This window comes from Delphinus delphis, chromosome 21, assembly GCF_949987515.2.
Source record: "Delphinus delphis chromosome 21, mDelDel1.2, whole genome shotgun sequence".
Lineage (NCBI taxonomy): Eukaryota > Metazoa > Chordata > Mammalia > Artiodactyla > Delphinidae > Delphinus > Delphinus delphis.
In genome coordinates this window covers 27,621,338-27,634,929 of record NC_082703.1, presented here as the reverse complement: position 1 = coordinate 27,634,929, position 13,592 = coordinate 27,621,338, and the positions used below count along the sequence as shown (strand labels likewise).

Below are 13,592 nucleotides of genomic sequence, written 5' to 3'. Positions count from 1 at the left end.
CCACCAAAATCACCCAGTGATGTGAGGGATGCAGCGTTTAGGACCGCTGGTGTTCTGGAATGCTTCTGGACACAGAATATAATCCTCTCTTCCTAAGGTGTGGGGTTTCCCTGTTCTGGTTCCTCCAATCCTGTAATGGAATCATCTAACCCTTTTTGGTCAAAACGGTGAATCCTTCAAATGACCCTTTGTAGGAAGACCGGCATTCACCTTTGGTTTCCATTTTTCTATGAAACTTCCCCTAAAATGCCTTACCTTACACATGCGCCCCAGATTGCTCGGACACCTCCTCTAGGAGTTGGGTGAAATCTGGGCCATTCTATCAACCACCAGGTTCTCTCTGCTCCGTTTATCTTTTTGCAGATTCAGAAAAGAAGCTCTCTTTTCTCAAGTCCCTACCCGACCCATTCTGTTTTGTATAGGGTTGCACCTGAAGGTGTGCCAGCGCGCCATCTCTCATCACCAGACCCCACTGTCAATTCTAGACACCCTTCCTAATTTTGAATTTATTCTGAACGTAGGTTTGTGCGTGATTAACCCCAAGTCAGGACATCGGAAAAGCTTTGTAGCTCCTTGCCAGTCGTCATCTTGCCAAAAATGATCTCGAAATAAAGTAAATCGATGTTTATTTTCCTCCCTTGGAGTTAGAGCCTTGGTGGCTCTCTTTCCCACTGGGTTTCTTTCCCAAGTTACGACGCAGGGGGCTTCTCTCCAGGCAGGCACGAAGAGAGATGGGCAGACGGAGGCCAGCCCCTGCCCTCGCAGCCGCCCCCTCTGGGTCTCGGAGTCGCCCGGTGGCGTGGCATCTCGCGGGTGTGTGGCGCGCGTGTCCCCCGCGCGAGCGCTCAAGTCTCTTTCCCTATCCTGCGCACGGCGGCGCCGGAGGCCGAGGAGAGCGCGGCGCGGCGCGGCGCTGGGAGCCCGGGGCCCGAGGCCGGGCTCTGTCTGGGATGGCGCCGTCCCAGCCTCCTTCCCCTCTCCGTGGGTAGGGATGGTTGAGTCCGGCCGCCACGGCAGCGGCTCCTTGTGCAGCTAGCAGCCTGTCTTCTGCGCTCTCCGCCTCCCCTCCCTAGACTGGCTCTCCTCCCCTCGCGCCCCCTCCCCCCCCGCCCCCCCGTCCCTCCCGCAGCTCCCACTCGCTGGCTGGCTCTCCAGCTGCCTCCGCTCCGGGTCTCTCCCGGCTGCGCGCGCTCCTCTCCCCGCCTCGCCGCCTCCCGCAGCCTCGCCGCCTTGGTGCCTTCCTGCCCGGCTCGGCGGGTGCTAGTCCCCGGCCCCGGCCCGGCAGCCCCTTGTCGGCGCTCGGAGCAGCGCAGCCCTGCCTGCAGTGGTTCGGGACCCGATGCTATGAGAGCGAAGCCAGCCGGGCGCCCAGACCTGCGGGAGGCGTCGGATGCGCGGCCGGTCTGGGGACCGGGATCTCTCCCCCGCTCGCCTTGCCCTCTGGTGATTCTCTGGCTCTGTCCGTAGCCCTGCCGTGCCTCGGAGGAGACGGGCGCATCCAAGAAGAGCCATCGGTGTCGTGCGCGTGTGGAATATCTGCAGACATGACTGCGTGGAGGAAATCCAAGTCGTTGCTGGCGCCGCTGGCGCTGCTGGCGCTGTGCGCGGGGCTCCTCACCGCAGCCAAGGGTAAGGCGGGCTCGCCGGTTGCCGGGGGAGATGGGGGAACCCTCCGAGGCCCCGTTTGCGAACCAGGGGCCCGTTTGGAGGAGGGCAGGGTACCGAGTGGCCGGCCTCCGCCGGTGGCTCTCCGTGGCAGACGCCCGGGGATCGCGATGCAGGGAGCCAGCTTCCATCGCCTTCTGCCCGCCCTCGTCGCCCGCGCCCCACCCCCGCCTCTCCTTCCCCCTGACTTGGGCCGAAACGAAATGTCTCTTCTTTTTCGGCGCTGGGGGCTGTTAGGGAGAAAGGAGCCAAACCCGAGTTGGGCTGAAACCGCGCCGCGGCGGGTGGTGGTGTCTCCTCGGCGATGTGGGCACAGCGGGTCCGGGTGGCTCGATGATTCCCGGGACGTTCTCCCCGGACCCGGAGCGGCTGGGAAAGTGGCCCGGGCCGAGCGGGCCCGGCAAGTTCTGGCTCTCTCGGGGTCCAGGTGCCACGGCGAAGCGGCCTGCAGACCGGGCACCGCGCACCCTTCCTCCCTCTCCCTCCCACGTCCACGGCCAGGCCGCCCCCTCCTTCCTCTCCCCGCACTTTGCTCCCTGCAAGTTGGAAGGACCCGGCGAGGTGCGTGGAGAGGGCAGGGGGACCTGGACGGGGTTCAGCTCCGGAGACAGTCGCCTGCTCACAGGGTTCTTCCCCGCTGCCACCCCCGGTCAGGGGAAGGAGTGTCCCCGGGTCGGTCCTCGGCTTGGAGCTCCGTGAACTTGGTGTTCTCCTTGAAACGAGTTTGGGAATGTTTTCCGCCAACTAGCCTACGGGCTGTAACCTCGGGGCTGGCAGCAGCTCCTGCACTTGTCTGTTCTCTGGGAAAGAAAACAAGGTCCCTCTTGATTCAGAGAGAGGGAGAGAGAGACAGAGAAGAGAGAGAGAGGGATATAGATTGATTTTCACATTGCAAAGTACCTGCCCCCATTTCCTCATTTTAGCCTCCTTGGATACTCGCCCCGCGCTCGATCCATCAGCACACACCGTCCCACTCCTGAAAATATCTGTATCTATATTTTTTTTCTTTTCCGTTTTAAAGGATGGAGTCAAATCATGTTTTTGTTTATTTTTTAATGGTTATTTGCTCTTTCCCATGTAAAACTCCCCTTTCCTCTCTAGATTCTTCCATCTTCTTTTCCTCCCATTTTCTATTCCTTCAGTGTTCCAGATTCAGGGGTGATTGACAAGGCGAAGGAGGACTGTCTCTGGTGCCATAGGAAAACTCCAGATGGGCCGGGCCTGGGGCGAGATGGAGCGACGGCAGATTAGGCGTCCCCGCGCGGTGGCTCCTCTCCGAAAGCACTGGGGTGTCACAAAGGGGTGTCTGTGGGAATGCGCCGCACGATCCCAGGGAGCGCAAACGCAGGGTTAGTTGCTGGAGCTCAGGGTTGCTCGGGACTGGGGAGCTTCCCAAAGACGCCGACCTTCCGCCCACCTGCCCGGCTTGGTCCAGCCGCCCCGCCTGGGGCGCCGCTGCTGGAGCCTCCGCGGAGGCACGGCCAGCCGAGCCGGGCGGGCGGGCAGCGGCCTCCGGGCGCGCTGGATTGGCTGGGCACAGAGGGCGAAGCAGGAAGAGTCGAGGGCGAAGAGGGCTGTCCCTGGCAGGTGTATGTCTGTGTGTCGGGGGTCCCACCAAGCCCCTGCGCGGAGAGGAAACACCTGCTATACAACTCTGCACAACTTCCCGCTTCTCTCCCCAGCGCTCCAAGCCCAGCTGGGCCCCGGCCGCCTCCCGGCTTCGGCAGGCAGCTCAGCCTCTGAGCGCACTCTCGGTTCCCCGCGGTTCCGCGCGCTCTGAGCGCCCTTCCCCTGCAATTCGCAGGAGTTGCTGCGCCGAGGAGGCGGCGGGTCTGCCGGGGCTGCTTAATAATCTGCACACTTGTGTGCCGGGCGGATGCCGCCGCCGCCGCCGCGCGGGTGGGCCGGGCCTCTGGGCTCGGGCGGGGACGGGGCCGGGGGCTGCCCTGGACGATCCCGGGTCAACCCGGCAAGGGGCGCAAAGTCCTGGGCTCCCTGGATGGGCAGCCGCACGGAAGACAGAGCCTCCTGCGCGCTGGGGGTCCTAGGTGCCGGCTGTAGAAGCCAAGAAGTGGAACCCAGGGTCCCCTGGCGTGCGCGGTGCGAGATTAGGGTGTGTGTGTGTGTGTGTGTTTGCGCGTGGAGCGGTCGCGCTCACTGCGCTGTTGCTTGGTGGAGGCTGCGGTGGCTGCGCGTAGCCCCCCATCACCCCCGGGGGGTCCGGGGCCGCGTCGCCTCTGCGCCTGCGGGGTCAAGTGGGCGCGCAGGTGGCCGCGTGGGAGCGGGATGCGGGCAGGAGGCTGGGGACGCCAGCGCCGGCGTGGCCCTGCGAGCGGTCTGGCGGCTGGGGGGCGGTGGGGGGCGGTCGTAGTCCCCTTGGTGAGCGAGCCCGGGTGGCCAAGGTCGGGTCTCTGCTGGGGGGCGCCCGGGCCGCAGGCGCGTGGGAAGGCTTCCCTGATGAGGAGCGGGGAGCGCTGGGGGCAGCGCCAGCCGCCGCCGCGGGAGCCGAGCCGAGCGCGCCCAGGTGGCGGCTCCCGCGGCGGCGCAGGCGGGCGGAGAGTTCTGCTGCGTGGGGCGGAATTCGTGACCTGTTTGCGAGTCGTGAGAGGCTGGAGGCGGCTGCCGTCGCGGTCATCAGAACTCGGTACCTTCAGTACCCGGGTTGTCAGCTGTAGTTGATTGTGCTTTCAGTCGGGGGTACCCGGGATTCCCTTGTGATTCTTTTTCTTTTTGATTACTAACGCTATTGTAAAGGTTGAGTCTCAAGTGTACATACCTCTTTAAAAGCAGCACACTTGCAGGGACCACGGGAGAGGGAAGAAGGCTTGAAAGCCTCTACAGTAGTCATCTAGTAAATAGGTGGAATAATTCATTCCGTGAGCACTGAGATTTGCGCCCTTTATCTGGGGCTGATCTGGCTGTTTGGACAGAGTTTGCTTCTCAGTTGTGTTTTGCCAGTTTGTGCAGCAAGGAGAATGCAGCTATTTGCAGGCATTATTCAGAAAGTGTACTAAAAAGAGGCACATATAATAGTAGCCCTGTGGGTCTCACCGTAGGAAGTCTGGTAGAGGAAGGTGGAGTGTTTCTCAAAATCCCCGATTCTGAAATTCACCAACCCACCCAGCAAAGAGATTTAAGTATGCGTTGCCCAAACTTCCACAGAAACCCTACAAGGGGGGGGGGGGAGGTGGAGGGGGGAGGAGGGAGGGAGGGGGTGGAGAGAGAGAGAGGTGTTTCCCAAACCTGCCTACTTCTGTGTGAGTTACCTCAATTCTCATCACCAGGAAGGATGCTAAGACCTTTCATTTGCTGGCCAGGATCCTTATGGCTGGACCACTGCACACATATGTATATATATACTCTCTCCTGGGGGAGACAGGAACTCCTGTGGATAAGTGGCTTTCGGGGGCAACCCCTGATCACTAAAAAGGCAGGCCATCTAAAAGGAAGTTACCGTTTCTGCATTCATGATCTGCTTAGCAAATCACATTTATTTTTTATTGAGTTGTCAAAGGATTCTGGGTTTTTTTTGTTTGTTTTTTGTTTTCCAGTTTATAACTCTTCAGCCCAGAGCTCTAGAGCTTCTGGAGCACCTATATAATTCTGCTTTAGGGACTTTAAGTCCTTGAAAAGGTAAGCAAAGGAGAGACTTTCTTCCTCAGTGACAGGTTTTGTAAACTTGACTAGTAGGACAGTGAGGTCTCATTAAACTAGTCCCAAGGAGCCAATAGGAGGTGGTAAGTGGTAGTAGAATTCCCTCAGGTCTCAAGAATCTCTGCAAACACAGGCCTTGAAAGGAAAGGGAATCACTGTTTTGATATTGGCTTTCAGCTGGCCAATCCTGCTTGATGAGAAGGCCAGGACTACAGTTGAAAGTTCCTACGGGCAGAAACAGCTCCTCCTGGGGGCAGTGCTTCCTTAGTCTCCAGTTTATTGTCTCAAACAAACACCAACAGGGCTTTGAAAATGTCAAGAAAATGGTTCTGCTTCCTTTAAGAAACAGATAAACAAAGGCTCCGTGGCCGGTTAGCGCTCATTGCAGAGGAAATAGCAAATCCAGTGTAGACATTTCTAAGCTGTCAAAATGCAAACGGCATATTAAATACTCTGTGCTCTACTGAATTCTAAGTGGGCCTCTTTCTGCTGAGCTCACAGTGAAAATAAGCCACTAGGACCTGCATACGTGCAATTTAAACTTCACATTCCCTTTAGCCTTTTCTGTTTCTCTGGTGAGGTTCATTTCTCTCTGGAATTAAGAAGTTGATTGGGTACTCCTTGCATAGAGTAGATGACAAAGCTATGTTGTGTTTTAATTTTATTTGTTTAGCTAATACATCAGAAGAAGACATCTGAGTTAAAGGTGTAGATACTGTACAGCCTACGTCCTCGGGTTGCCTGGTCGTATTTAAAAGCCTGTTGGTCCCCGTGCCACTGGAGTAGGAAGCTGGATTACTGGACCAGTAGTGGTAACTGATAGAATCAAACCAGTTTCACTCTGCAGTCAGGCCACCATGGAGACCAGACGCGGCTAATGTTTGAAACAGGAGAACTGGCGTGGATCTGCCATCTGGGGCAAAGAAATTGACACTTAGGCTGGGCTGAAAATAACTGATCCTAAAGGAAATCGACCCCTTGAGCTTGTCTTCAGTTGCATGGCCACTGGGCTTCGCTCACTGGGTGTCCATTTCAGAACCACCTATGAGTATGAAAATCAGATAATCGTATTTGGGTATTTGCCTAAGTGCAAGGAAATAAGTCTCTTGTACAGTGATGTTAAGATGACCTTAAATGACCTTTGACTAATTAATCTGTCCATATGTAGGGTGGAATTTAGACCCTGGTATGCAAGTGCATAAGTACCAGAATTAAAATTCCCGTTATAGAAAAAAAGAGTAGAAGAAAATTTTTTCATTGAAGTGGTTAAAACTGACTGGTTGTAGCAGCTTTTTATGGAAATAACGCACACTGTGTGGTCCTCCTACCCCCACAGACCAACCTCTTTGGATACAGAGTGTGACACACTTTTTTCTTTTCTTTTCAGTTTTGAATTTAGCTGCCATTTCCTTAAACCGTTATACCAACCCCTAGCTGGGCGGAGAGGAAATGCCCTCAGTGCTCTAGGGAGGCCGCACGGTCTGTCTTTAGTCTTGAGTATCTTTGTTCTAGGTGGAGGGGATTTCATCATCGCTAGGCACACCATCTCATTTAGCAAAACCTCCTTCTGCATATGCTGGAAACATTCTACTTGGGAATAACATCACAACAAATTAACTTGATTTACAGTCACTGTTACTTTGACCCACTATATGTCTCTCTTGCTAAAACTTCTTTGGTGAATGAAAAACATGCAGGTGTGGACATGTATTAAAAATAACTACTGTATCTTTTATGTTTCTAATACATATTGCAATTTATTGGTTGAAATCCTCCTGCTTTATCTTGCACTAGTTTTAGCTCAGGGAAAGCTATAAAAGGGAAAGGGATATTTCATAATTATCATTCTTTGCAAATATCAGTAGAATAAAAGTGATACCTCCATTTTATGCTTATAATCTTAATGTGATTTTGCCCCATTGTCTGGAAAGCAGGAAGTCATGAATAATGCTTTGTGATTTAAAAATTATCCTTGTTACTAACATGAGATCAAGGGAGATAGAGGCATGAAAGAATCTCGTTGGTACTACTACTTCCCAGTTTTTTTCACAAATGAGTCACTTTTAGGATTTTATTACAACCCGAGATTTAAATTACATAAAATATTACCCTGATTCTAAGCACCTTTATTCATTTATTTTCGGGTTGTGTGTGTTTTGGAGGGTCTTCAGCTCAGTAAGATCCAAGAAAACCTCATGTGGCATGTAGATATTATTAATGTAAATCCAACTGTCTGCCTGATTTATCCAGATAATTTTAAGCCACATGAGTCCCAGTGGAATCAGAGCAGCTTTTGAGGACATCAAGCATTTCTCCAATGTATGTTTTGGGTACTCAACATGTTACCTTTATCGTAGTAGATGTTGGCATTGTGGCCTTGATGTCGAGTTTTTGAATAATCCTTTGCAAACTTTGTGTGCAGAATAATCACTTGAGGCCTTGTTTAAATGCAAATCCCAAGGCTTCTCCCTCCAGTGTAGTAGTTTTGGGTGGTGTCAGAGATCTATCTTTCTATCTATTTAATCTATCTATCTATCTGTCTATCTCTACCTCCCTTTCAATAAGAGTCCTCAAAATCTAATAACCTCTTCACCAAATATACTATATTATGAAACTGTGCAATTATTTCAGAAGATTTCTTTTTTTTTTATTAGTGCCCCCGTTATCTCTGTTCATCATTCTAGGCTGTTTAATCTTTTTTTTTAATAGTTTTACAGCAAAGCTGAGATTCAAGTTCCTTGTCCGTAGTGTTTATATTATGGGATGACTTCAAGGGATAATTGTACTCTTTCATATAAAAATACCGGATGAATAAATTATTATTTTTTCTTTTACTCTTTAGTATACTCTGATGTGATTAGTGTTACAGAAAAAGGAGCTAAGTGTTAGATTAAAATTAGCATTATTTGGGGAGGGATCTCTAAAGCCTTTGAAATTAATTGTGAATTCTAAGCAGTCCTTTTCCAGATGCCTGGTGAATCTCCGTGCCTTTCTTCACAGAAACTTACTTATTTCTCCTCTTGTTTTTAAGAGAAAGTGTCTTTATTGATCTTTCACAAGTGAGTAGTTGTCTACATGAAGTTGAGAGTCACGTAAAATATATGGTGGGCTCTCGCCATTCCTGTTCCTATAAAATTCCACATCCTTGACCTGAGTTCTTAAAACCAGAGAACTCCCTGAGTGCATTTTCACTTCCTTTTTCTATCAGTAAGTGGATAATCAGCACCACAGACCTTTGACTTTTATGCAAATAGAGAATCTTCAGAGATACAGAAAGTTAAACACAGCTCCTTCTTAGAAAACGGATTCTCCTGGGCTTAAGGATATTCACTTTTCTTTCAAAGGATGAACCAGAGTGTGCTCAAAGGCTGTCAACAATTTTTGTCTCCTTGTTTCAGACTTTTTTGGTGTGTGGTTAGAAAAGTGATGTACTTTGATGTATAATACAGCTGTGGGTAGTTAAGGCTTGCAGGGTGTGATCGACACTTCATACATAATAGAGGAGGGACCCTGATGACATAAGAAGGGTCACGTTTTTACAAGAAATTAACAAAATGGAGCAGGTACTTCCCTTCTTGCGCTACAAATGTAAATTTCTTTGGCATCAATCTTGCCTTCCTGTCTGTCTCATTCTTGTTCTCCTTTCTTTCAAAATATAATTATTGTGAGCAATTTAAGTCAAATCCAGCCATTAGAGTTTTCTCTTTTTTATGGTGCTGGCTCTAGAAACGAGGTTGCAGTTTATCTGTGGGCTACCTGCTCGGTATGGGTGCTCCCTTTTGTATGGAAACAATACATTTTCTAAATATAAATCCTTATACTTAAACAGTTTTTTTTGTAGATGACATCAAGAGAAAGTCAAGTGGGAAAAATCATCTCATTATTACATTTAAGCATCTAGGAGGAGATGCTATCATTTGAGGGAAATGCATGTTTCTAGTCAACTACCGTGCTTAGCAATGAAGACCTAGGGGCCAGAGAAGAGATTTGGGAAGTCTAGACTCTTAAATAGGTTTAGAGTCACCCTTCTGCTCACTTGAAGCATTACAGCAGGTGGCCACTAGAATCGCTCAAGTCAGTATCAGCGGAATTCACAAGTACTTGTTACTTACCTACACACTTTATAAACAAAGAAGACTGAATCTGTGATGCCCCTCCTGGAGCTTACATTCTTCAAAACAGAAACAAGAAAACTAAAATAGCTGGACTTTGATTAGTGTTTATACAAATATTAGACTGTGTCAGAGACATTAAAGTCATGCAGATGTTGGAGAGGAGTTTGCATAAGAGGTGAGATCTTGATTCAGCCTCTCAGAGAGTGGAGGAGAAAAGAACAGGGACAAAAGGTGTGAGAAAGAAGCTGAGTGAGAACTGGCCCTGAGGAAGTACAGCCAGACACCCTCCCCACACTTTTTTTAAAGCGCGGTGGGGACCAGGTTAAGTGTTGAGCGTGTAGATGAACCTATAAATATTGATGCTTGGTGGAATCCTCCTCAGAAATTCTTCTGTGGGTCCTTAAAGCTAAAAGACCAAATGTGAAGGCATGTAAGCTACTGTCCTAAGACTATTTCCTGAAATATGAAAATATACATCTTTTTCTTGGCCTTCCCTCCTCCTTCCCTCACACAGCCAGTGGGTCAGGCCCTGCCATTTTTTGGCTGGGAATCTATTTCTTGGAAACGGGAATTTTTGTTTTCTCAAACATCTTTTCCCCCCAAGTCCCAGGATTGTTGCTGTAACTGTCGTGTTTTGTTGTAATGACCTCTAGAATGTAATACAAACAGAACATTGGGTAGGAAAAAAAGCTCTTTTTGGTTTACTGGTAATGTGTTTTGGCATCCTAAGTACTATATGTACTTATGCAGAATACAGCGTGTTTCCCCCAAACTGACTTGCAGAGTGTTTCATAATCTGGCTTCATCTCTCACGCTCTGTCTCTATGCTTCCTCCTGGTGACTCCAACTTCAGCTAAATCAGTTTAATGCATATCCTGAAATGCACCTGGATTCCATTTATCCCGAGCCTAGCAGCTTGAGTCCGCTTCTGCTTACCTCTCCCTTAGCCAGTCACCCAATCGCTCCTTCATCTGAATTTCTTTGTTACTTACTGTGTTTCACGATGATCTTTCATAAGATTGTAAATTGAAGGTTTAGGATCTTCTAAAACAAAACAAACAAACAAAAACATTGTTTGCTGGTTTTGTTTCCGTTGGTTTATATCATTCTTACTCCATAGATTTTTTTTTTATTGAAATATAGTGGATTTACAATGTTGTGTTAGTTTCCAGTATAGAGCAAAGTGATACTTCATAGATCTTAACATTTGGAGGATTGAAAGACATTCTTGGAACTTTCAGACTGTCACCATGCTTCCTTATACATTCACTATTCCTTCAATGAATAAGCAACTGTTCTCATATACCTGATTCTCTCCATTTTTTTGTGAGTCAAATTAATGTGTTGAAAATATTTTGTGAAAGGACTCATAGGAGAGAGATGACCAATGGAAGGTATCAGTAATGATTTTTTCAGGTCACTGTGCATGATTTATTTATTCACATACCTAAGCTAGAACATGTCAAAATAATTAGCTTTGAAACACTATATCCAAGTTATTACTTTGCCACCCTTATTTGATTCATTCATGTTTCTTTCTCATAATTGTTTCTCTTTGTATACAAAGTAAGGTATCTAGGCTGTTTGCAGTTTTTCTTCTTCTAGTGATAATAATTTAATGATATTAGAGCGTGTTCAGATATGTCAACCTACAATTGTCATTTTGATCTTCATGGCTATTTTCTCTCTCTGCTTTTTAATTTAAAAGAATTGTATAAGAGGATTATAGAACAAAGAAGAACCGCTCTCTTTCTTTTACCACTGCAATTACAAAATTGCCTTCCCAGTGTTCTCTAGTGGCAACAAGACAAATAGAAGAGACACGGTGTCAGGGTATTTTAAAAATGAGGGGTATTCTGACCCGAAAGTACCAAACTACAGCCATGCCAAACTTGGGGGTATGATTTATAGCTCCTGGCAAATGTGTTTTTCTTTCAATTTTATGATGGATGGACAATAAGAGGCCTTTTAAAAAACAGTTGTGATAAAAATAATATGAAGTGTTACATGACAAAGTGAAGTGATGATGGGTTTTCTTACTTTTATATGTACGAACAAAACCTGTGAGAAGGAAAAAAAAAGTACATAAATTGGAGATCTTGTGTCATTTATTTAAGCCTTAAAATCGGAAAAAGAGGTTTGAGCCACTTTTTTATGCCTTTCAGTGAGTGTTCATTCTTTGTCCCAAATTAAGGAGGAATCGAGTCAGAAAGTGGAAGATATTCATAGCACGATCATGTTATGTTGTCCTCTGCTCCCCACTTTTATCCTCCCTGCCAGACCAGACATCACCAGGAGCAGTTAGTTAAGAGCTAGAAAATCGAGCTGTGAAGGACGATTGGAGGAGGAGTCTTCCTTCTCAACACTGTTTGTATCAGCAAGCTATTGCTGTGTAACATTATTACAGCAATCCAGAAGCTTAAAATACCTCAGAGATAGGATTATAGGTTCTCTGTGTCGATGTCTGTGTACAGAGTAGCTGGGTCACATGCCCTCTGCCTGTGATCTGACAAGGCTGTAGTCAAGGTGTTGGCTGGGACTTCGGTCTCACCTGAAGCTCAGCTGGGGAAGGACCCAGTCCTGAGATGACTCAGGTGGCTGGCAGAATTCCATTCCTTGTGGTTGTAGGACTGAGAGCTTAAGTTTATTGCTGGCCATTGGCCAGAGCTCACCCTCAGTACCTTGAGAGGCCATCATGGTTCCTTGCCTAATGGGGCTTCCCAGCATGGCTCAAAGCCAGAGGAGAGAGAGACTCCAGCAAGTAGGGTGCTACGGCATTATGTGTAATCATATGATCATGGACATGCAAGCATGTGTAGCCCATCACTTTTTCCATTATTCTATTGGCTAGAAGTAAGACCCAGGTCCTGCCCACCTCAGGGGGCAGGGAACTGTAGAAGACATAAACATCAGGAGGCAGAGATTGTGGAGGCCACCCTAAGAGTCTGTCCAGCATGGTGTCCTAGAAATATATTGATATAGAAAGAGCATCGTTCAGTCAATAAGCAGATGGCCAAGGACCTGATTAAAAATGGGCAACAAATATAAATATTTTACAGAAAGAGCAAACATAAATGATAAATGTAGGAAAAGATCCCTAAACTTATTATTGATCAAAATAACATTGAAAAAAGAATGTTATATTTTCCCCAGTGCCTTTTGTAAAACTACACTTGGTATATCACATGTTAGCAAGTACATAGAGAGATCACTTCCATACACTATTGTTGTATATCTAGAAAAATTTAGGGAGGAGATAATTTGGCCATACCGATCACAATTCTAAAGTAGCAGATATTTTAGCCCAGAAATGTGATACATCCTCAGCAATATATGCGTATTCATTTTAGCCCTTTCCCTGCTAGTGAAAAACTGGAGCTTAAATGTCAGTTATCCTAAAATAGCTAAATAAATTGTTCTGTAGCACACTGTGTTACCTTTACGAAAGGCATGTCCATGATGAAGGATTAAATTGAAAATTCAAAATAGTATGTATATGCCATTCCCATTTTCATGTAGGGAAAAGTCAAGTTACTACCTTACACATGTAAAAATATCTGAAAAGATGCACACATTATAGCATTGGCGTTTAAGTGTCGTTTGACTTTTTTGGGTAACTGTGTCAAACTTCTCTAAATAAAAGAATAGTTCTTAAATTGAAAAGAATTACCTGGAAAGAAAAAAAAAGACAAGTAGCTTTTATCAGATCATGCTGATGAGCAGAGACAGATGATAAGATTTTTGAACTTGAAGTAACCTTCAGGTTTATAGGTCCACTCTCTTTTACTTGTGTCCAGAGAACTTGAGTCTTGCACAAATACATAGGGAAAACTACGGCAGAACTGAGTCTAAGCGAACACTCCTCCCATGGGAGCCCACATGCCTCTTGGGGACCCAACTCTCCATCTCCCCCACCCCCGCCATACCCCTGGTGTCAATAATCTCCTGACACGATCATCTGTGAGGACAGTGTGGCTAGGAATGTTCTAGGCTTAAACTAAAACCCTGATATGATCCTAGCAGCTAGAGAAGCACAGCATTCAACCTTCATACTTCTGAGATGGTCCAGAACCGCTGGGGGCACTGCAGGACCCTCAGTAGGATGGAAACATGTTAAACGATTTAGCTACTTTGTTAAATTGTTACCTGCCATAATTT

At 47.6% G+C, this 13,592-nt stretch overlaps 1 protein-coding gene and 1 long non-coding RNA gene across 2 annotated transcripts in view; one reads left to right on the top strand and one right to left on the bottom strand.

Moving 5' to 3' along the window:
- LOC132417559 (uncharacterized) overlaps positions 1–387 on the bottom strand; it is a 3,537-nt gene extending 3,150 nt beyond the window's left edge. Inside the window, exon 1 of the long non-coding RNA XR_011246335.1 lies at positions 256–387. This is a non-coding gene — a long non-coding RNA (uncharacterized lncRNA). The remainder of the gene's footprint in view (positions 1–255) is intronic.
- A 996-nt stretch (positions 388–1,383) lies between these two features.
- Positions 1,384–13,592, top strand: part of CSMD1 (CUB and Sushi multiple domains 1) — a 1,741,289-nt gene continuing 1,729,080 nt past the window's right edge. Inside the window, exon 1 of the mRNA XM_060001344.1 lies at positions 1,384–1,629. Within this exon, the coding sequence (XP_059857327.1) occupies positions 1,545–1,629 (85 nt within the window). The 5' untranslated portion in view covers positions 1,384–1,544. The remainder of the gene's footprint in view (positions 1,630–13,592) is intronic.